General features: G+C 43.1%; 1 protein-coding gene across 3 annotated transcripts in view; it reads right to left on the bottom strand.

The window, feature by feature from the left end:
• RBM26 (RNA binding motif protein 26) overlaps nt 1-11008 on the bottom strand; it is a 58785-nt gene extending 47777 nt beyond the window's left edge. For all 3 annotated transcript variants that reach the window (XM_082479154.1, XM_082479155.1, XM_082479156.1), the window contains exon 1: nt 10589-11008. In XM_082479154.1, coding sequence (XP_082335280.1) covers nt 10589-10659 — 71 coding nt within the window. In that variant the 5' untranslated portion in view covers nt 10660-11008. The remainder of the gene's footprint in view (nt 1-10588) is intronic.
• Nucleotides 11009-23812: the final 12804 nt, after the last annotated feature.

Here is a 23812-nt window from a genome sequence, read left to right as displayed (position 1 = left end):
AACTCAATAAAAATGTACATCAATGTACTTTTATTTTCCAAAACACAGAATCACCTGCTGTGGCATTGTCTTAGAATTTATCACTCTGTATGAGACACAACCACATCTGAACGACGCAAAACAATCGTACTGAACTCTTATTATTGTTCAATATGTCAGTGTAGAAATTCCCCTGTACACAACCGGAAGAACTTACATGACTTCAAGTTAAAACTCTATTTATTTTGGCCATTCAACAAATACTGTTTTGTAAGAAATACTATCAATTCAAATTGATGCTAATTAAGGAATAATGAATACAATGCATTTTGTGGTAGAGTAAGATGGAGAAATAATTTTTGTAAATTGACAGTGTGATTTAATATTTCTTTTCACTTTTTAAAATTAAACTGCTAATGATCTTTACGCAGCCAAAGGCTGACTTCCCTTTTTATGTACTGACTTGAAACATAAGTCTTCTTTTATATATCTGTTGTTAAAAGCTTGAAAAAACCCACAACTGATCTGTTTTCTCCACACTATTTTGAAGATGATCCCTGTTTCTCTAGCTAGTTTTTTGGATGGATTTAACAAGGTTACAGTCTGATCTTTTACTGCTTTTCAGACTCTCAAAAAAGGCTTCACTCTTTTTTTTTTTTTAAGATGAAGCTAAAATTGCTAGCAACCTGAAGTGGTGGAAGAGTGGAATAACTGGTCTCACAAAGCAAAAAAAATTAAAAAAAAAAATTTAAACTTTACAGAACCATGAATACAGGGTCTGCCTGAAAATTTCTGTTCTGGATAGTATCGTTAATAGTTTTGTTTGGGTGAAAGCTGCTTTTTTAAAGCAGTCCCTTTCTACTTTTTCATTCAAATTGAATTCTGAAATGTTGTCTATAAATTCTCCATCCTTTGGTTTAGTCAGAAATCTGCTGGTTTGGATTATAGGGGCCTTGAATTTTTCTGATAAACAAGTTCTTATGTTCTCTGGTTTGGCAGTATTTTCTTACAGAATAGCAGCCTTTGTGTGTGAATAATATGCAATATGCCTGCTGCATCTTTGTTGTGCATACATGGATTTTTCAAAGATTTTGAGCCAGCATTATGTGTTTTTCTAAACCTCTGTCTTGCATTTTACACTCATAGTCAATGTTGGTTTATTAAGTGATGTTACTTTAATTTAAGGAAAACAGGAAAGGCATCCATGCAGATGGTAGCAAAATATACTGTGTAACACAGGGACTTATCATTCAGTATCTATCATGCCATATTCTTGCAGATTATAAGATCAATAGAGAAAGGTCCTTAACTGCCAATTCAGAAAAATGAGAAAAATCAGAATACCACTTACACATTTCAAACAGTTTAAGTTGTGCTCAAAATTAAAAATATTATTTATATCTCAATTCTAGTGTTCACTGAATGATACACATTTTCAGTTCTTAGATATAGGTTTGAATCCTTAGCTTGAGTATGGTGTGGTACATCACATACCTGAGCATAAATGGAATCTGTGCATTAAAAGTGTGACAGAAAATTAGATGTAATTTCATTCTTATGCTAAAATTTGGCGACTAGAAAAACATTCGCATACATTTAAACATGTAAAACAGCATTTCTCAACTTTGAATCTCATACCTACATCCCTTCAACGTTTTGTAAGCGTGTGCTGCAAGCAGTAATAACCATCAGTAATCAAGTACATTTCTCCCCCTCTTTTCTCATTTCTTTAACAAAGAAAAACCAGTTGGCACAAGTAATCTGAACTCATTTCCACTGCAGCAAGTACATCCCAGGGCCTGCTACAATTAAACACCCCAGCAAGTTTTCTTACACCCACTTTCCAAATATATGATCCTAACTGGTAATGCTAAACGTTTTTACCTCTAGTAATGCTTTTTTGCAGAGTCTGTACTCTATCAGTCAGAGAATATGCAGTATCTACTGCTCTATATGAAACAAGGGAGACTGATCTTGTAATCCTGCTTTAAAAAACAGCATTTAATATACAGGCACAGACGGAAGAATTCTCTTGCTAGAGCTACACATTCTTCCGAGAATGATCTGGATGCGTTCAACTGCTATCCACCGGAGAAAAGCTTCAAAAAGGAAAGTGACACCAAATCACACATTTTGTTTAATCGTAGGGGCAAGAGTTTACAACTGCAACAAACCTTACAGAGAAGTTCAAAATCCCTACTTCAAAATCCTTTATTTCTGATATCATCTGGTTTTGCAGTCATTATTTGAAATTACCGTTTCAAATAAAGAAAATAAAGCAGAAGGGGAAAGCTGAAGTTGTTATAAGTAAATTTAAGCCTTAAATATATATATATACATATTTTTAAATAATGAATGTTTGAGAAGGGGAAAATAATTTGCCTGAAGCGGACTCACTTCTCTGTAGGGTTTTTTTGTTTGTTTTTTAGTTGAATACTTTGCAATTCATTAAGCACCACTGAATCTATCCGTTTTCAATACTCAGATTTGCTTATTTTAAAATAGAAATCCCAAATATGTTCTGAGAACCCACTTTGACTTTTATAAACACTATGCAATTACAGGTGTCAGCCTTAACTTACAAATTCAGTGGATGTGGAATACTTATTAAAGTAGTTTGCAAATAAATGTTACTGGTGTAGCTGTACATACAAAACTCCTTAGCAACAGAGTTTAACTGACTTAGAAAGACTTTGTCGAAATAGCTATAAGTAATTCAACAAGGCAGATAAGCTAAACCAGCAAAATAGCTTTGTACATAAATACTGCTTAAGAACCATTTTAAAAGATATTGAAGAGAAGCATACAGTAAATAACCCTCAAGCAAGAAAAACACAAACTTTGAATACAGTATGCTGAGGATGTATTTTGCCAGGTTAGTGCCTATGAATATGTTTAAGCATCAGTACAAAAATACATATTAAAATGAAAGACAAAACATGTTACATTAAAAATACTCAAATAAGCAGCAAGTATCAAAAGGTAAGGCAGATCGAAAGCCTCTGTGGGATTAAATATTCCACTACCAACTGAGAAATTTGGGCATGTCTCCCCAACAGGACCATTTACTTCACCAAGTAAATACTGAATATAAGGCCACGAGGACTCCTGTTACAATACTCACACTGACAGAAAACAAAACAAAACAAAAAAAAACAACAAAACCAAAAACCCAACCAATGAATTCTTAAACCAAGAGACGGAGGAAGAAATGCAAGTAATTAAAAAATGGCAAGCAGACTCAAGAATGATAGTTGTGAAGTTGATGAGAATATGCCTGAAAAAAATCACGTATTTAAATAGGTTATAAACACTACTCCAGTCTGACTTCCTTGAATAATGTTTTCCAACATGACAAAGCACAGAATGAATAGAGATACATATTCTAGGTATCCTACATATACACCAAGCTGAAGCCTTTTAAAGTATTAACTAATTAGCTTGAGGAAAGGGCTGAAATATCTACACCCAGACACTTTCTTCTCAGAAAAAAACACCATTATCTCCAGTGCTATGAAGCTCCTCATGCTGTAATTCATCATTTGAGTCAGTTCCTAATAAACGAAGTAGCCACTTTGAACTGGAGCCTTAAAAAAGTAATTATTTCTTGTCATTTTTCAAAAATTAGTGCCTACATTATTTGGTGTAGACCTGGTACTATGGTGCTATAGTAAACACTACAGAAATCAGTTTAACAAGAGGATAATCCTTTATTTTGCTAAAAATCGCACTGGCATGGCAAAACAAACCACTGCTTACATTTTACAGTTATGAAACAACTCAACCATTACACAAAAAATGAATTTGATTTTTTAAGCTTTTTGGCAATATAATTTAATTCATATCTTTCTGCATACCTTTTCTATGAAGAAAAATCTAGCATTCCAAATTCTACCCTGTGATGAAAATGTTTGGCAAATGTATGCAAATTCCCAAAGGGAGATATGCATAACTAGTGTTTAACTATATGGTATGCAACCTTTTTACCATCTGGAAAAAAAAAATCCCATGCTGAAGCTCTCAAATTGTAATGTGACAGTTTTCACAGAATGAACACGGTTACTTGCTTAGGGGAAAAAGTGCGCTCAGGGGAGGGAGAGGAGTGAGGACAGAAAACAAACTTCCATGAAGTTTGCTTGTAACAAAAAGACTACTTGTTCATTTCAGGTATATTTCACTCAATCTAGACTTCATTTTGAACACAGCTAGTGTGCACACGCTACTTTTTGAAAAATGGTAAAGGATGCTACGAGGGTGGGTTTTTTTTTTTCTTCGTTTTTTAAAATGAACATACAGACAAAAAGGTGCTGCAAGTCCTGAAACTAGTTCCTTGACAAATTTAAACTACCACAATACATTGAAACCACAAAAGCATGTCTGAAGTCCTCCAGGCAGTGAATGGCTTTTCTGTAAAGGAAACAACATGCAGGTGCATGTTATTTGCTGAACTCTAATCCTGGGAATTTACAACATAAATCTCAGAGTCTAGTTTTGTTGCCTAAAGATTAGTATTTATACTTCTCTAGAATACTTCTCAGTTCTTGATATGAACTAAGGTGGACATGGTTATGTCTGGAGGCTGAGCAACATGCTTCATATTTGCAGGGCTGAGCGGGTGCAGAAAAATGTACATTGAGTATTGGGCAGAGCAGCTAGTCTAATTTAAGCAGTTGTACCATTCTGTTGTGCTGCTACTAAAACAAAAAAAAAATATAAAAAGCCAGTGTTCAATAAGTAAAATGAATGACAGACTCATTCAACAAGATCCAACTTTTATCTTAAGATGCTACTGTAGATGAGAAGGACCACTCGTATGATGCTCACTTTCATTAACTCTAACAGCACTTTAAGTAACAGAAATACATTGAGGAATGCAACAGTCTCGAATGCTGTTACATAAGTTACTGATGTCATTACAATAGTTCTAAATTATCATGCTACCCACATCTGACATGTTCATACAGCTGCAACCAGTAACCGGCAGCTTAAAATGCCACCTCTAGATTCAAGACAGCTCTCATGAGGCAGAACAGCTGTCAGCCTGTTGGTTGTCCAACATACATTCAACGCAGAAGGCAAAAATCATCATAGTGTCTCTATGATTTGTGATGCAGCCAAGTGGTTCCATCTCACTGCTGATGTCCAGTGTAAGAACAATAAAGGTTTCCCGTAACAGGAATAATTTTCTCCTCTTTATTTTCTGCTTTCAAATACATCTTATAACACCAATACTTTAATTCTATCATAGTATTTTTACACAGAAGCTTAGCAGTACCAGCAGTCTTAGTTAGGAACCTCGATTTCTCAAATACAGCAGCTCTCCATGAGTCAGGTGAACAAACTATCAAGTTTCATAACAGATGTAGAAGAGTAACTACCTAGTGTTAAGAGAGGGCCATACCAATGACGTGTATTTGTGCTTTATTTATCTTAGTTATAAATAGCTTAATGTAAAGTACTAACAGAGTAAGTGAAATGAAGAGAAACATCTATTGCTTTTGAACTTCTTACGAAGTTTCATAGAAAATGAGAGTGAAACCTCCTGGTGGGTCGATTAATGTTATTGTGAGGACATTGTGCCACATGTATGTGGAAAGGAATGCCAAAGTTTTTCATTTTCTTTCTACTCTTCCAGTATCTTGGCTTATTAGCATATTCCTTACACCATTGTTAAGCCTTTTTTTATTCACTACCTTTCTAAAGTAACTGGGTGAAGATAACTAACCAATAACCTATTAACAACCAAGCAAAGATCCAAGCAGAAAAAAAATATGATGAGCTTTAACAAAGAAAGGTTGAAAATCATGATAAACAAAAAATAGAAGAGTGAAGGCATAACTGAATACCAGAGCATACTGATCGTTTGCCATAAAATATTCAAATGATACACTCAAAATATTATTTAAACAATTTGGATTTTATTCCCTCTGTCATACGTAGTTACAATACCATGATCACTTACAGAATTAACCAATGCGAAAAACTCTTCCATTTTTATGAGGTATGCCTAAATACTGCATAAACGTTATTTTAGATATTTTTTCATCTTCTGTGCACGGTTCATTTAGTACATGAATGTAAATACAGTGAAGTGGAGAAAATTAGGTATGGGAGCCTTAATCAAGTTGCAAGTAAAATTCAGTGGGCCACTGGAAGATTTTAATTAAAGTTATTTTACAGAAAGTAATTAAAAACAAGAAACTTTTCCACTGTAAAGAATTAGGGCAAGGGGGAGAACATTACAATGTCTTACAAGGCAAAATGGTGAGCGCAGGATTGGTACAAAACGGCTAATTTTTTCACAGGTAGAGATTCAAACAAATTCAACAGAAAAAAAAAAAAGAAAAAAACATCCCTACTCGAAACTTTGCCAAGCTATATACTGACATTCCAGCAAGGATTATATACACAGTTTATACAGGAACTGGAATGGACTTGCAGAAGAGAAACCTATCACAATAGATAAGGCTCAGTTAAGACCACGTTAGTACAGAAATTAGAAGTGACAGACAAAAGGTTGTATTCCAAGTTTATAATTATTTTCAAACACTTTACAGGAGCCATGCAATTGACAAGAAAAAGTTTAAAACACTAGAAACTAAGCACAGTGCTGTCTGCAAGCAATGAAGATGACTGTTGACAAATGCTGTCTTTACAGAGCTGGCTGGAGCTGAACATACAAGATATTTCTAGTCAAATACAGAGCAGCCACAGCATAAAAAAAAAAACAACAAACAAACAAACTCTTGCCACTTTGTTTACACTGGTACTACATTCACACAGATGTATCTGTAATGGTTCTGTGTGCATATTTAGTAATTCTTGGTACAAACTGAGCTGCTCCGAGCTATGTCCAAAACCACAAAAGCAGCCTCTCTTCATACAAGTGTAGAAAATTACTAGAGAAGTCTCACCCCTCAAGCAGAGCTGGACTGTGTAAATGCTCCAGCATGGTGGCATTTGCAGTTTCTGCCTCACTGCAAAATGACCAGACTCAGATAAGGAGTGTTTGTATGGAGGCTCACCAAGTCTTTGCCAAAGGCATTAGAGCAGTCCAAAACAAACAAAAAAACCCAACAACCCACCACAAACAAACAAAAACTTCCAAAACTTAAATCCTCCATCATCCCTCTCCTCCAAGCATTCTTGCCTACGAACAGCATTTCCCAGGTGAGAGCAATCCAACAACCAAATGACATCCAGTCCATACGATCATATAACACTTGTTTCATTACACTGAAAAGTTCGCATTCTTGCTAATGCTTTAAAGCACTAGTTTAAAGATAAAACTTCATGATAAAATGAAACAACCTTTATGGATCTTACTATCTTACAGTTCTGAAACATTATGTTTCAGAAGCTTGCGTGTTATGGCCTTTGGAACAAGCTATACATCCTAATTAAAAACTGCCAGTGACTTGGAAACAGGCAACTTGGAAAGTAAAGCACGTTCTAACGACTCAGCTCTAGGTATCCAGCACATAAATATAGACCTACAGACATGTGTATAAAATTTATTTATATATCTTCTTAAATACACTTCTCCCCTTAAAACGACCAAGACAACACTTCCATAATGGTCTAATACAGAGGTGTCTTCCTTAGTCTAGGTAGGAAGTTCAGCTGCCTATCTTGCACCTAAAGGTTCCTGAAAGAGCCATGCAATAAAAACAGTTGGCATTTTTTTGTTTAATTAAAAGGAAAAGCCAAATAAAAAATTCTTTTCAGGATACGGTAACGCCTTCAGACAACCAGCACTTCGGGCCTCATTGGACTAGTATCGTACCAACAGCAGTTACTTCTTTAGAATTGACTTCTTTAGAAGTAACTGCACACTAAAATTTTCATACCGCCAGAAGCTATGGCTGTAGGCACACATTTCAGATAGCTGAGATCAGAAGCAGCTCCAAGAGTATTTGACTGCTAGGAAACGATAATACTTCTCCACTAATTCCAACATTTATTGGAATAACACACTTACATAGGACTCTGCACAAAACTAAATGACAGCTGAATTTAACAGTCCCTGCCGGCTTGTTTCCTCCCAAAGCTAAAAATTCAGAGAACTCAACATCCTCCAGGTCAGCAACTCAATACCCCACAACATAGCTTTCCAGCATGAGAACCAAATTTGAACAGCTCACACACTACATTTAACTTAGCAGAAACATATCGGTCATTTTAGCACTAAAAAGCAGAAAATTACACTAATCACAAAAGCCGAGAATCCCAATTTCACCCTTTAACTGCTGATTATGACTAGCAGATACCACAGTGCAATATTAAAACAAACAGAGAAACACTGAACAACCTGAGGTTTTTTTACCAGCATAAGAAGTTATTACTACTACACATCACTAATGAATTAAGCTTGAGGAGAAAGACTGAAGAACCACACTGACCTTCAGCTAAAATAGTATCTGGCAAACTTTCGACACTTTTTAGATTGTGAGTAGGAAACTTTTATTATTCACTGGTAAAGTCAAACTTCAGCTCCTGATGCATAAGACTCAAGAAAAGCAGAAAAACTGTATAAATTAATTTTGGATACAGATCTGCAAAATCCAAAGAACCCAATGTATTTACTCAATAAAGGGATTCTGAAGTCACCTGAAGCCCTCCTGTGAACTCCACTAGCAGACTTCCAGCTTCAGGTTCCACAGAATTTAAAAATCACGGAATCACGGAGTTTTCAGAGTTGGAAGGGACCTCGAGAGATCATCTAGTCCAACTCCCCTGCTAAAGCAGGATTGCCCAGAGCACAGTACTCAGGACTGCATCCAGGCGGGTCTTGAAAATCTCCAGAGAAGGGGACTCCACCACCTCCCTGGGCAGCCTGTGCCAGTGCTCTGTCACCCTCACCGTAAAAAAGTGTTTCCGTGTATTTGAACGGAACTTCCTATGTTCTAACTTGTGCCCGTTACCCCTCAAATGTTCCTTGTAAACTGTTTGAAGCTAACCTACTCAATCTCCAACTGCTGACCAACCCAGAGCTAAGTGTGTATGATTTACCATTTCACATTACCAACATGTATTTTGGAAATGTACAAGATCTTCCAAAGATAAATATTGTCTTTTCCAAGTCTCTTGACCAGCACACTCTAAATACTGATATCAAACTGTTGTTTGCCATTAACAGAATATTCATGCAAGAAAGTATCCAGAGACTAACAGGGAGCATTCTGCACCAGAGGACTAGCTGGATCTATTACCACAGAATACAATGTGCTCTGTTATTTTAATATTACTTTACTAATTCGCTCTGTTATTAGAATATTGCCTTACATTGACCCAATAGGGAGATTAATTTATCTTCCTCAAACTACACCCTTACAAGAAGATGCATTTTTTTGGAAAAGAAAAAAAAATAATCCTACCACAGTCTTAAGGGTCAAACCTTTTATGTAAAGGCACTCAGCATAATTTGCTGCAGGCCTAATTCAAAGTCCACTGAAACTTAAGTTCAAGACTCATCTATTTCAGTGTGGTTTGGATTAGGCCCTGTGGAAAAAAAGACCACACCCCCTTCCAAAACACAAATGAAGCTCACCTAAAAACGCCCCAGCATTTTGTAACTTATTCCAGTTATTTCAGTATAAGCCATACAAACTATACATGGACATATATGTACTTAACTAATGGCTACGGAAGACATAAAGCAGACTTTTTTTCCCCCCATTCAATAGCATCAGAGTAAAACTGTCAGTGGCCAAACACCTCAGAAGAAAAGTTAATACCAGAATTAATTTATACATTTTAGTTGTATTGAATCAAATTAAGCTCCAGCAATTTAATTCAGACATGTGAAAGTGGTATTTCAGAATAACAAGTGAAGTGCGTGCTTTGATCTAAAATGCCTATAAACACCATACTTCCAGAAGACAAAACCTTTAAAACCAAGCCCATGTCTCAGTTCCACTAAAATATCATTCAGAGAAGGAAGACATGGACTATTTGCAGAAGAGCCCCAATTACTCACATGAATGTTATGCTTAGAGGCCAAGCAGGTATTCACAAATAGGCAAATTATTCTCTGGGGCTCCTACTCCCAAGCGCTCTACTGATGCAATTTTTGTTCGGGGAGAGAGAAACAAGAGAGCACCAAATATTCAAAACAACCCAGAACGACGTGCGACCAGCCTACGGAAAATGCTACTGGGAAGATCCCAGCATCCTGCAAAACGTCCCAGTGGCACCTGAGCTTTTCTCAGAGAAGGTCACTGGACGGGGGCAGCAGGCCGTGGTTATCCACCTGCCCTCTACGGGGGCTGAGAGCGGGGAACAGCGAGCTGCACAGGCCGACAAATTATCTCCCGCTTACCCTGGGGTACAAAGGGAGAGACGAACGCGGTCGAGGGGGGTGGTGGTGGGGGGAAAGCTACATCCTCCGGAGAAAGACGGTCCTACCTCCCAGCCGAGGACGGCGCCGGGAGAGCGGGGGAGCGACGCAGCCCCCCAACCAGGAGACGGCCGGCGGGAGTCGGGAGAAAAGCGCTGGGAGGGCATCTCCGCCACGGCCTTTCCCTCCCCTGAGGAACCCCGTCTTTTCCAAGGGAAGGCTTATTTTGGAGGGGGTGGGAGAGAGGGAGGAAGGGTCGCGGCTACTCACATGGGCTCCAAGGTTTTGCTGAGCCAGGATTTCAGCGCCTCGAAGTTTTCTATGATCATTTTAACCACCATCCAGAGCGGCCCGGGCCCCCCGCCTCCCCGGCAGCACCACCACCACCAACAACGGCGGCGGGGTCCTCGCCGCCCCGCCGGCCGGGACCCCGGCTCTCGCCGCGCCTCCCCTCACCCGCCGAGGCCGCCTCCCGGTTCGGCAGAGGCCGCCTGGCAGGGGCCGGAGGCCCAGCGCCCACGAAGGGGGCGGAACCAGCCGAACGGCGGCTGCTGCTGCTGCTCCCTGCGGGCCCCGCTCTCGCCGCTCCCTTGGTGGGGGAGCGCGGTCTGGCCGCTCCGCAGTTCCCCTCCCCCCCCCTCCGCCTCAGCGGCGGGCGGAGGGCAGTGCGGCCGACGAGTCCTGCGAACGGCGGACCCCGAAACGCACCGGGTACCCCCGCTTCCCGCGCCCCCACCCCCCCGCCTCCTCTCTCCCCTTAGCCGCAGAGCCAGACGGAGTGAGGGAGCGAGCAGGTAAGATGGCGGCGCCCCGCTGTCGCGAGAATAAGGCGTCTCGCGAGACCGGGCGGCGCGCGCGGGGGCTGCCGGGAGGCGGGAGCGACGCTGAGGGGCGGGCTGTGGCGGGCGGCGGTGTGTATCCCGCCGGGGCGGCCTGTGGCCGCCTGTCGCCGCCCTGCCAGGAAGGCAGAGCGGTTCCCCCGGTCTCTCGGGTTGTCGGGAGAGTGCTGTCATAAGGAAACGCGCCCTGGAGAAGCAGAAAGGGAGGCACAGCGACACAGCGAGTGCTCTCTCCTTCCCTCCCCCCGGCGCGAACTCCCATAAATGTTTGCAACTGACAGAAAAAATAAATGTTGTGGGGTTTGGGTTTTGTGGTTTTATTTTTTTTTTTTTTCAAAGAAATCGTTCACTCTGCCTTTCTGGAGGGCAGAGTCGATGACTCTTGAACTGCCTGCCGGGTTTTCTCAGACAGAGGAACTTCAGGTAGTTGGCTTAGATTAGATGGCAACTATGGTTTTGGCTGACCTGTCAATTTATGAGCATCCTGAAGTCCTACCTTTGTCACGTGGACTGGGGATAACAGCAGAGGGAGACCTAGAGAGCAGGGCTGAAGGCGAGGAGCCGTGTTTGGCTACAAGGTGGGATGCCTGCCTGTTCTTCTGGCATGGGAACTCCTTCAAGATCAGTCCCCAGCTTCGTCCTGCACTTGGGAACCCACCACAGACTGCTAGTACTTCTGTTTGAAAAAGCTCAACTTTACTTCACCACATCTGTAATGGAGCAAGGATCATTGGCAATTATGACCCTTATTTACAATTTTTCATGTCACTGAGAAGCACTTAACCTCAGCAGAGAGACTGCCAAGAAATCCAGTATCTGAGACAGCTAAATAAGAGCTGGAGGAGGCTGTGGCTGCCCGCACGTGATTATTTGTGTCTTGATTATCATACCTGAAAGTTGGTTGAAAACTGGAGAGTCTAGCAACCTAACCAAATAAACTGCCATTTAGTAGGTACTTCAGCAAGGACTTCCAAATTACAAGATATGCTTGGGTTTCCTTGCATAGTGGAGAGTGCACAGCATATCCAGTCAGTAGACAGAAAATCACCAGAGCCTGAAATTCTCTGGAGACTGTTCTTTAGACATCTAAAAAGTCCTTGGCTCACAGTCAGCAACTTGTAAGTTAACTCCCCCTGAACACGTAAAAAGGGTCACTAAGCTTGGGATTCTGATGGGTCTTTGAAGGGACAGGCACATAGAAATTAGCCATTGTGATAAGAATCTAAATTTGTTTTTCGATCTGGCTCTTAATCCTCTGCAAAAGCCAGTGTCTAGTAGAAATAATTCAGGCAAGCACTGTGTCAGTCCACTTCACTCTCATCTTTGTAACTACCTTTGATCCTTGAATATGCAATGGCCAGCAAGAAAACACAGCCTCTAAGTACTGCCCACATAAAATGTATGGATATAATCATGGTACCAACTTCTCTGCATTCGACATTTCATTTCTAAGCTGCTTTCCAGCCATTCAGAAGCACAGTCCCGTAAGTAAATGAAATTTGTGGTTGTCGTGGTTTAGGCCAAAATCCGCTACTGGGGACCTGAGAGACCCCAGATGGGACTGACAGATGCTCCCCTCTACCCCTCTTCAAAAAGAGAGGCAGAGGAGGAAAAAGAAACTTATGAGTTTAGAAGGAACTAAACTACTTTAATGAAATATTAATAATAAAATAAAAAGAAACAATGAAAAATATATACAAACCCGTATCAAGCTCCCGAGATGACAATCACGTCACCAGCTGGCACTGGGGCAGTCCCAGGCTGGACTCAGTGACAGATGGGAACTGGATTCCGGATCTGCATTCAGGATCGGGATCACAGGCAGACGAACAGAGTCCTCCTCAGACGTCGGCCATTGAAGGAAGAGAGCTGACCCTTTGATCCCTCAGCTTTTATACTGAGCATGAGGCAGATGGGATGGAATACCCTGTTGGTCAGTTTTGGGTCACCTGTCCTGTCCGCTCCTCCCCGCAGGTGGGACCCCTCTACACTTTTCCGCTTCCGACCCTCCAACGGGGCAAATAACAAAGTTGGTTGGCCTTGGCTGTGATAGCAATAAGTATAAGCGAGAGCCTCTCTGCATACCATGCCTGGGCATCGGCTACAGACAATTGGTCTTATCACTCTGAGAGAGTGAACACTGTCTGCACAATATGCAGTTAATTTCGGTAGTTAGAAGAGGCCCAGCTAAGAAACAAAGTTACCAAACAAAATTGGTTCTGTTTTACCTCAAACCAGGACAGTGGTCAGCAAAAGGACTTCATGAATACATTTTATGCACTGGATAAGACTTGTCTGCATGTGATAATTTTTGAACATTACTGTTTTGATACAAGTATGCTGTTATCACCCTTCTGTGGCGATATGCAGAGTAACTATGATAAATAAATTAATAAAAGCTGGTGACATGTCCAGTTCCACAGTTTGCAGTCTTGAAATCTTAAGGCCTTATAAAGATTTGGATCCCACATCTTCAGAAGTGACTGCAATGTTCTGTAGAATCTTTGAGGCAATTTTCATTTCATTTCATTTCATGGCCGGAATCGGAGGAGTACAAAGTAAAACTATTTATTAGATCTGAGGAAACCATTTCCTCTAAAATATAAAGTGGCTTCTGTATATAAGGTGGCTTCTGTTTAAGACACAACATCTTTAGATTCTTGATAACAATTTTAAAGACACAAGGAATAGTCTTTAGTTAAGTCAATTTTTAGTCACACTTGAAATCAGTACCTTAACTGAAAAAAATCCTGTAGGTCATGTTTCATTTAATGCAACAAAATAGAGAATCTGTGCAAAGGATCAAAGTAATTATTAACTTCTACAGTGTCATATTTCCGTGAGACAAATATGTTTCTGTTTCTCCTGTAGCTATTCAATGTAAAATTCATAAACTGTCTGAGAGAAAATAAAACATAGCCTAAATTTCATCCCTACCTGTAGAATTAAATCCCTAAAGAAGATACCAAGTAAAAGAATAAATCTTTGAAAATACTGGAAAGCAGCAAAAGAAGAATTGAACATCTTCTCCTCAGCTTTCAACAATTTAAAACCTTCATTTAAAAAATCAGTTCCTATTGCTAACTGATAGTGATAGTCTGTATCATGTATATGATCTACTTATAACAAATATTTAATTGGAACTAAATAATCAAAATCTCAAAAATACAAAAATATACATACATATTCTCTGGATTAATATAAAAAGTGCGTTTTAACATCAGCAATCTTAAAATAGAAATAAATTTGTATATTAATAAAGTAATACAAATCTAATTCCCTTATTTATTCATGCATCAGAATTACTGTTTCCTAACAGCCCTTTTAGCTTATAAAACATTAAGTTCTTCAAAGTAATATAGATGTTTTCATATATAATAACCCCCAAAGTTCATAGGTTTGGTGTGCGCTTAGTTTGCAGTAGTCTTATCTAACTCAATTTAGTGACCTTTGACATCTAAAAATAATGGATCTTATTTATTCACATTTTTATTGTTTCACCTACTGACTTGAGAGCTGAATGTTGCCAGCCAAGACAGAGGTATCAATCCTTCCTGACGTTTCTGAGATTTTATTTCTGCTGACTCCTCGCCAAAGCCACTGGACTTCTGCTCGTAAACAATCTTTGTCAATGTGTAAAGCTGCAGTTTTTACGTGTTAAAGATTTTTCTTTGAAAGCTTACATTTATCTTGAATATCCATCAATCTCTTTTTAACTCAGATTTATCCCTTAAATTTTTTAATACAAGGCATATGCATCTTTTTTGCCATACCTATCTTACCTTCATCAGTCAGTGTTTATGTCATACAGAAAAAGGGTTAATTCTTCTTTTTTATTTTTTTGTGTGTTTGGGTTTTTTTGTGTGTTTGTTTCCTTTTGTTTTAAGTGAGTTTAATTTTTTTGAAACTGCCAGACTGGTCTGTGGCATTATTAAATTCTTCAAGCTATCCTTCTAATGCTTCATCCTTTTATTTAGGAAAATGCGATTGCATTTGCACTTGGATTTAAACATTCGTCTCTGATTGTAGATTTTCTACTAGTGTTAAATGTGATTCTGGTTTTGCATAGCGGATGTGATCCACCAGTTCTGGACATGGGGCCCCTAGCATCTCCCAGAAAAAGCATTTAAGCATTACATGCCTCAAGTGTATCTGAGAGGATGATCTGGAGATCAAGGGTTCCACATCCTTGCAGCGTACCACAGCCCCTAGCATAAGAGCACGGGCTACAACAGCAGGGCTGATGAAACTGGATGGCATCAGGATAGCTTGATGGAACAAAACCATTTTTGTACATGTATCTTGTTCAGATTTTTAGTCTGTGCTTGCATTGAGTTTGGGGGTTTTCTGTATGTGTGTTGTTCTGTATGTGTATATAGATGTACAGCTGTAGATGTACTGCTTTTGCTCTGAGTAAATGTGTCAAATGATATTCCTCCTGATACTCCTTGTCTACTTTATCTTGTTTCATCTTGGGAGACATCAATATGAGTTTTGAGGATAATTTCGTGGAATGGATCCAAACCTGAAGACCCCCCCTTCCGTCCTTCATAAACAGCAAAAATCTATCAATTCCCGAGCATCTGAAAGCTGAGGCACCGCTTCCTTTTATCCATAAATACACCTACTAGTGCTTCAACAGAGTAGCATGTCAGTTTCACATTACCCTTACTTGACTGTGCCTCAAAAAGACCAAGGTTTATGTGAATGTTTAGCCCTTTCCTTTTCTACTGTTGACTGCTGCATAGTGAGTTGTATCAAACAGAGCTGTTGCCACTTAAAAACTGAGGCCTGTAAAAGAGCAGATGGTCTTCAAGGTCTGAATGTCTTCCTCCAGTCTTGAAACCACAAAAAATCTAATCATGAAATATGCCATGGGCATTAGACAACTTTCTGTGACCATGGTCTTTCTATACAACAGACCTAAGCTATAGGATTGTGTATCTCTCCGGTGTTCTGTTGCTGCAGGAAGAAGATAGGTGATACAGCTGGAGAAAAGGGCTCTACATAGCCCTGCTTGTGCAAGGGTGTTGCACCAGATGACCTCCAGAGGTCTCTTCCAACCTTAACCATCCCACAATTCTATGAAAGGCTTTTGGCAGAGTGTCCCAAAGCGCCACAGGTGTTTGAAGCATTTGTAGCTGATGCATGTAGCATTTAGCCTGAGATTGCAGGTCACAGAATTGAGCATTGTTTTTTTGAACTGACATAACAGTTGTTTAACAGGTTTTCTTGAAAGCCAAGGTCAGAGTTGTTAAAGTCAAAAGTCAAATCTACAAACTCTGTGGGTTTTATTATTGTTTAAATATAGAGACATTACCAGTAGTGGATATTTAACAACCAGCACCACGCTTCTGAAGTCACACTATGCTAAGTCTACAGTGTGTAGCTCCAAATGGCCTCCTGTTTTACACAATAAAATGGGTCAGTTTTGTAATACAAGATGCTCATGTTGTGGAACCTCATTAGCTTGTACTAATGTGGGGACAGCTTGTTGTGTACTTGCTCATTAGCTTGTACTAACGCAGTGACAGGATTGCTTCACTTTGCCAATGGCGGCAAAATTAAGCTTAGCCCCTGCTTGTGTCTATGGGAAGGATGACTGGGACAGAGCCCAGGGTGTAATTAATACTGCTTCTTCTTCCCAAAATGTGGTGGAGCAGGAAAGGAAAGACATAGGTCATAACGCTGACCCTATGACACCAACTAGAAGAGCTTCATCTTCCAGAAATCTTCTTACTGCAGTCAGCAAGTATGAACTGTGTCATTCTGGTCTGCATGAGCAAACAATTACAGGGCAGAGCCACACCTGGATTTGTGCCTGCATGTGGGGGTAAATGGCCACCCACGTTCCCCAATCCCCTCGGGCAAACCACTGTGACGGAGGCAGCAGCAAGGCCCCCATGCCTTGCAAGAACACGGTGGCTCCATGAGCCTGGCGGAGGCTGGAGGCAGCTGTGACACTGATGATGGCACTGCGGTCTCAGCTTTCCTGTCATGAAGCGCATACTCTGTGTGTGTGACTTACTGCTAGGGAAGAGAGGCTGTCTTCCTGGTAATTAAGTAGGTCCATCCCAAGTGTTATGTCCAAACTCCTGTCTACTGTGCATCTTATGCATCAGCTCTGCCCCAATTTTGGCTATAAGCCTACAGGTTTGGGCCACATTTCACAGCACACGGACTATTGACTCCTGGAGTGGCAGATTTTGAGTTGGCGCTGGCTAGTGTATTTTGCTATGTAAATCCCATGCAGGAAAAGAAAAGACTGTATCCTTTCCATTTCAGATGTTAGTTATACACAAACCATAGGAGGAAGAAAGCAGGATCTTGATTTTGCCCTTCCTGCTACCCCTTACACCCAGCCCACCTTCCTGTTAAACTGAACAAGCGTAGAGACAAATTATTTTTCCGAGGCAGTGTTTATGCAGGATGCACCATGCTGGAGGTAAGGCATTCCCGAGCCACGGTATGAACCTCCTTTGCCTCTGAGATGGCTTAGCTATCTAAGATCATAGTCGAACTTGTAGTAAATGAAAAGAATAATCACAAGTGGCAAAATGTACTTTATCCATTTATCTTGAAACCACTAATTTAGTTTTAATTAGAAATGAATAGTCCTTTCAGTTAAAACTGAATGCCAGCCATCGTTAAAGGCTGCTCTGACAAGCCACATGACTAACCCAGCAAGGATGGCTTCATACAACAGATGTAAGAGCTCCATGTTGAATGTATTAGAAACACTGTCAAAGACTTTTAAAGGATACCTTCTGTCATATTTGAGGTGAAAGTTGTATTGTTTACACTGTATTCTTCATAATAGACAACTGTATTTGGAATCATGTATGGTGAAGCCGCAAAGTCTTGGTTGTGTGAGTTCTTCCTACAGAAATATAAAAATAAGTTGCTCCTGAGAGGATGAGGCTATCTAATTTTATTTCTGTTACTGTTTGTTTTGGGGGAGTTATTGGGCTTACAATTAGACAATTAAAAAGGGTCTAATTTTAGCATTAAAAAGGTTATTTAGATCTTCTTTATGAACAATTTGTTAGATAAAACACTATTTTAAAGTTTTCAGATTGCCTGTCGCAGAGATCAAGATTTTTCTAACTGATTGGATTGTTTAAAATTACAGCAGTATTACAAATATTGAGAAGTGCTGTCATCCATTGTGCAAGGCATTGTTATATTTTTCAGCTGTCAGATCTTGGAAAAAACATTCAGGAAGTCTGGAAATAAAATATATTTTTTTGACCATTTTACTTTCCATTTGAAGCAACGTTTGATTTTTCTCTTTAAAGAAGCTGAAACCGTACCATGCTTTACGTTTTCTTTTTTGTCTCGGTTGTGCACAGGCCTCAGCCCTGATGTCAGTCAGCATGGTGAGGATTTGCTTAGGTCAATGCTGCTGCAGAGCCAGAAGAGGGAGCACAGACATTATTTCTTCTTGGTCGTGCTGTAGAGGCAATTTGGATTGAGGAAGATCACTAAATCTGTTTTTAGAGGAGGTATTGTAGAATACTTTTTTCCTGCTTTTTTTAATATACATTTTTTAATAAGATTTAATTAAGGGAAAATTAAGAACTTGGTATTTTCGTCAACTCTTATCAAGCAAAAACATTTGTTGGCAATTTTATGAATGGCTGGTATAGTATTTTAACATTTTGAACACCTTTTACAGAGATTTTTTTACATTTTCATCTGCAGCCACTGAGGAAGGTGAAGCTTATCAGAACCCAAATATAGCAGAAAAGCTTGCTTCACTTCAACCTAATATTAGAAAGTGTCTTTAAGCATATTTGTACTCTAACCAGATAATATATTTACTCAGTAATTTTCAGATATATTTTTATTAAAAATGTTATTTTAAAGACACAAAAGATACATAAATTCTCTCCAAATTTTTAATAGTAATTGTTATTAGAACTTCTCATATTTCGCGACTGTCATAATTTCATAGAATCATAGAATCATAAAATGGTTTAGGTTGGAAAGGACCTTGAAGATCATCAAGTTCCAACCCCCCTGCCATAGGCAGGGACACCTCCCACTAGATCAGGTTGCCCAAAGTCACGTCCAGCCAGCGAAAAGGCAGCTTGGGTCTCACACAACTCTTCCTCTGCCCCTTCCCCATGCACAGGCCACCAGAAGGAGTGCAGGGAGCCCGCGTCACCCAGGTGCCCTCCATCAAGCACCTGCTGAAGGAGCTACGTGGCCTCAATGATGTGAGTGTCCCTCCTGCCTCCGCTCTGCCCCCACAGCCTGCTCCAGCCCAGCATCAGCTGCAGCGTTTCTCACCTTCTGCTCTCTTCCCCTTGCCCAGGCGACGACACTACACACCAGCAGCCTGGAGAGGCTCCTCCAGGGCCAGGCAGAGGTGAGGAGCGCTCGGGCTGCAAGCTCAGCCATCTCCATCTCTCGCACATGGCCAGGGGCCGATGCAGCTCCCTGCGGACCCTTTCTGCTGCGGGGCTGCTCGCTGAGCACAGAACATTCCTTGCAGGCTGGTCCCAAGCAGCGGCCACCTCCCGTCTCCTTCAGCAGCCAAGGTGGACTTGGCCACACGGCTGGTGAGTTTGGAGAAGACGGGGACAGAACAGCCCTTCTGCTCTGGCAGGCGGCCACTTGTGCTGCACTGGGGCTGCTGCTGCCTTTCCCGCAGGGCACGGCCCTCCGCGTCGCTCTGCGGCAGTACAGAGCTGAGCCCCCAGAGCCCCTCCTTCCCAAACGACGCCTCTCCCTTGCTTTCGGTGGTGGGTGGACAGCACTGAGAGGGTCTGGGGGTGCTCACCTGGTGCTTCTCCTCCATGGCTCATTGCTCTCTTTTCCTTGGCAGCAGGTGGGACCCACAGCAGGAGGAGGTACCGGCCCTGGCCATTTGCACGGCAAGGGACCTCCACGGCTGCAGAGGCGCCCGGGCCATCGGGCTCTGGCAGCAGGGGGGTTCTCTTTGGCCGGCCCCTGGAAGACCTCTGCAGCCAGGATGGCACGTTGCCCCGGCCCATCCAGGTGAGCATGCCTGGCCAGGGGGCCCCCATGCCCCTGCCTCCTCCACAGAGGCAGTGCCCAGAGCAGAGGGACCCCAGGTGGGGCTCGGCGACAAAGCCGGCTCCTCCCCATGGCATCCACCCCTGCATCCTGCCCCACTGAGAGCTGCAGGAGACATGTCCACGCTTGCTCCTGCCCCTAACGTACTCTCGCCTGCCCCAAGGCCTCTCTCCAGCCAAGCAACTCTCCTCTTCTCTGCCTTGCAGGACCTGCTGGCTCTCCTTCAGGAGCACGGGCCGTCCACGGAGGGGATCTTCCGGCTGGCTGCCAGCCAGCACGCCTCCCGGGAGCTCAGGGAGGCCCTGGACAGCGGAGCAGAGGTCCATCTCCAAAGCCAGCCTGCAGAGCTGCTGGCTGTCATCTTAAAGGTGAACCCTGCTGACCTGGGGCCCGGCAGCTGCCACCTCTGTCGGTGCCGATGGGCACCTGCGAGAGCAGAGCCCAAAGCCGGCCGCCTGCTCGTGAGGCAGAGTGCCAGGGATGCTGCTGCTGCTCTCAGCGGGAGTGCTCAAAGCCTCACCCGCAGCCCTTGGCATTGCAGGACTTCCTCTGCAAGATCCCCTCCAAGCTCCTGCAGGCAGGGCTCTTTGAGGAGTGGATGGGCACCCTGCAGAAGACCAGCGGGCAAGAGAAGCTGGCAGCACTGAAAGAGTAAGTGTGGCCAGCAGCCTGCCTGCCGCGCAGGGACTGGCAGAGGCCGGCACTTGCCTGCAAAGCCAGGGCCTCTTGGAAAAAGCTGTGTTCTGCACCAGCCACCTCTGGCTGCTGTGGGGTCGGGTTTTGGGGGAAAGTGGCACAGAAAAGCACTCCTCTCCTTGGAGCGCTTCCTGCAGGCTTGGGGTTGCTCTGCAAAGGGACTCTTGCCAGAAGGGCAGGCAGGGAGGGAGGTGGCCATATCTCAGCAAAGGCAGTCCTTCTGCTGTAGACCAGACGTGGCCACGGAACCTTCCATTAGGTGGTCCTGGGTGAGATCCACCTGGGTCACCTGAGTTGACAGCCTCTACTTTATTAGCATTGTGTTCCTGTTTTCTCAGAGTGGCCAGCAAGTTGTCAAAGGCCAGCCTCCTGCTCCTCAAGAGCTTACTGTCCCTGCTGGGAAACATCAGCAGAAATGCGGCCACCAGCAGGATGACTGCCCACAACCTGGCCATCTGTGTGGGGCCAAACCTCCTGAGCCCACCTGAGGAGAACATGCTCCCCCTGGACATGCTGATGCAGGTGACGGGGAAGGTATGCTGTGTTTACCATTTGGCTACAGTCTTCTGCACCCACCCAAGCTTTACTGCTCAGAGCTCCCTGGCTGCCTCCTCTCTTCGCAAACGCTGGTGGCCAAGCTGCCTGGAAGAGCAGCCCCACAGCTGTGCAGAAGCAAGGGTTAGGAGGGGGAGAGGCTGTCTGACCCCTTGTCAGCCACCAAGGTGAAAACCAAGGGTTTGCTGTGTGCAGGTGGCGCAGCTGCTGGAGTACCTCACTGAGCACCAGGGGGAACTCTTTGAGGAGCAGGAGGTGGCTGGGCTGGATGAGGCATCTGCTGAGGAGTCGCCAGCACCAGGGCTGCAAGCAGAAACAGCAGAGGTACGTCAGGCCACAAACAGCATGACAACAAAAGCTGCCCCCTTCAGAAGGTGGGACTGCTGCCACAGGGACAAGCAAGGCCATCCAGCAGCCTGCAGCTCTGCCACAGTGCGCAGTAAGGCTGAGGCAGGTTGGCCATGGCACTTTGTGCGGTGATCCCCCCACAAGTGTCTCAGCTGAGCTGAGCAAACCAATGCAAGGCATCTGCCTTTCAGAGCTAAGGCACCAGGTGGGCAGGTAGGTCCTTGCCACCTCTTAACTTCCACATTTCCATGGCAGGTGCCTCCATTTGCTCCAGAAAGCGAGTGTCGGCAGAGCTCATCCGAGGAGGGCAGGTAAAATGAGCTCGCTTTGCTTTAGGGCAGAATTGCTTTGAGTTTTTCATAGCTTCACCTTTCTAATAATACTCTTGAATGGAAAGCTTCCCAGGCTCTTCAAATGGAAGAAGGCGGTGGAAACCAAGCTATGAAGTGGGGAGCGATGGGCAACCAGAGCAGAAGAGGAAAAAGTTGGAAAGAGAGCTCCTGGGGATGGACAACTGAGGAACGCCAAGCAGGCAAGAAGAACGAGGAGCCCAGGTATGTAGCAGACTCTACTGTACATCTTTCAAAGCTCTCAACACCGCTCGAGTATTGGAAATATTTCTGCAGTGCACAGAGACAGCCCCAGACAGGAAGCATGCACCTGCCCTTGGCAGAACGTGTAGGTCAGGAGAAACATACCATTCCAGTGTTGGCAGTTTGCACTTTGCACTTAAAGAATCATAGAATCATAGAATTATCCAGGTTGGAAGGGACCTTGAAGATCATCAAGTCAAACAATCAACCTAACACTGCCAAAACCACCACTAAACCATGTCCCTAAGCACCACATCTAGCCGTCTTTTAAATACCTCCAAGGGTGGCGACTCCACCACTTCCCTGGGCAGCCTGTTCCAATGCTTGACAACTCTTTCTGTGAAGAACTTTTTCTTGATATCCAATCTAAACCTACCCTGGCATAACTTGAGGCCATTTCCTCTTGGCCTATCCCTTGTTACTAGCAAGAACAGGCTGAGCCCCAGCTCTCTACAACCTCCTTTCAGAGAATTGTAGAGAGCAATAAGGTCTCCCTTCAGACTCCTCTCCTCCAGGCTAACTAACTCCAGTTCCCTCAGCCACTCCTCATAGGACTTCTTCTCCAGAGCCCTCACCAGCTGCATTGCCCTTCTCGGGACACGCTCCAGCACCTCTATGTCTTTCTTGTAGTGATGGGCCCAAAACGGAACACAATAGTGGAGGTGGGGCCCTGTTGCAGCTCTGTTTGTGCAAGGATGAGCAGACTCACAAGACAATTTTGAGGGCTTTGACCCGCCACCTACACAAAGAGGCAAAGTCCCACTTTTCTGTTCCTGTCCGCTGGAATCCTAGCACTGGCTGCTGCTGTCTGAACCCCAAAGACACAGCAAGGAGTTGTGCCAGGTAGCTGTGGACACTGAGGTGTTGGCACTTCTCCGAAAGCTCCCATTTCACCAGAGGTATTTGAAGGCAGAACAAAACAACCAAACAATAAAAAAGAAGCGTGTTTTGCCTTCAAGCCTGGGTTTCTAGCAAGGGACAGTGAAGGATGCTGCTGCTCGGGTTTTGGAAAGGACCACATCACAGCTATTTGGCGGCTCCCTGCCCAGCCCTACTGCCTGGCAAAGGGGCACTGCACATCTCTCAACTTGCCGTGCCCCGAGGGTATCCCAGGAGTTAAGAAGGGGCCAAAGCAACACAGCAGTCACTGCCAGTAAGGGCTCTCTCTCTTGTGCAAGGAACTTTTCCTTTGGACTTCCCAAAGAATGGGGGACAAAGACATGCCTCTTCCTGCCTCCACGGTTTCATCAGCGCTTTCTGACTCTTTCCCTGTAGGTGCCCATTTATTGTTGCTGCTTGGATTCCCTGGATGAACTCTGATGTCTCGGCTTCAAGGGGCTGCATTGTGCAGCCCCAGCACCACCTCAGCAGAGGTGAGGAGAGAGTCACCCCTGCCCTTCTGCTCTGGCCAGCAGATT

The sequence above is a fragment of the Vanellus vanellus genome, assembly GCF_965231255.1.
Source record: "Vanellus vanellus genome assembly, chromosome: 1".
In the NCBI taxonomy this organism is placed as follows: Eukaryota; Metazoa; Chordata; class Aves; order Charadriiformes; family Charadriidae; genus Vanellus; species Vanellus vanellus.
This window is presented reverse-complemented; position numbering and strand designations above follow the sequence as displayed.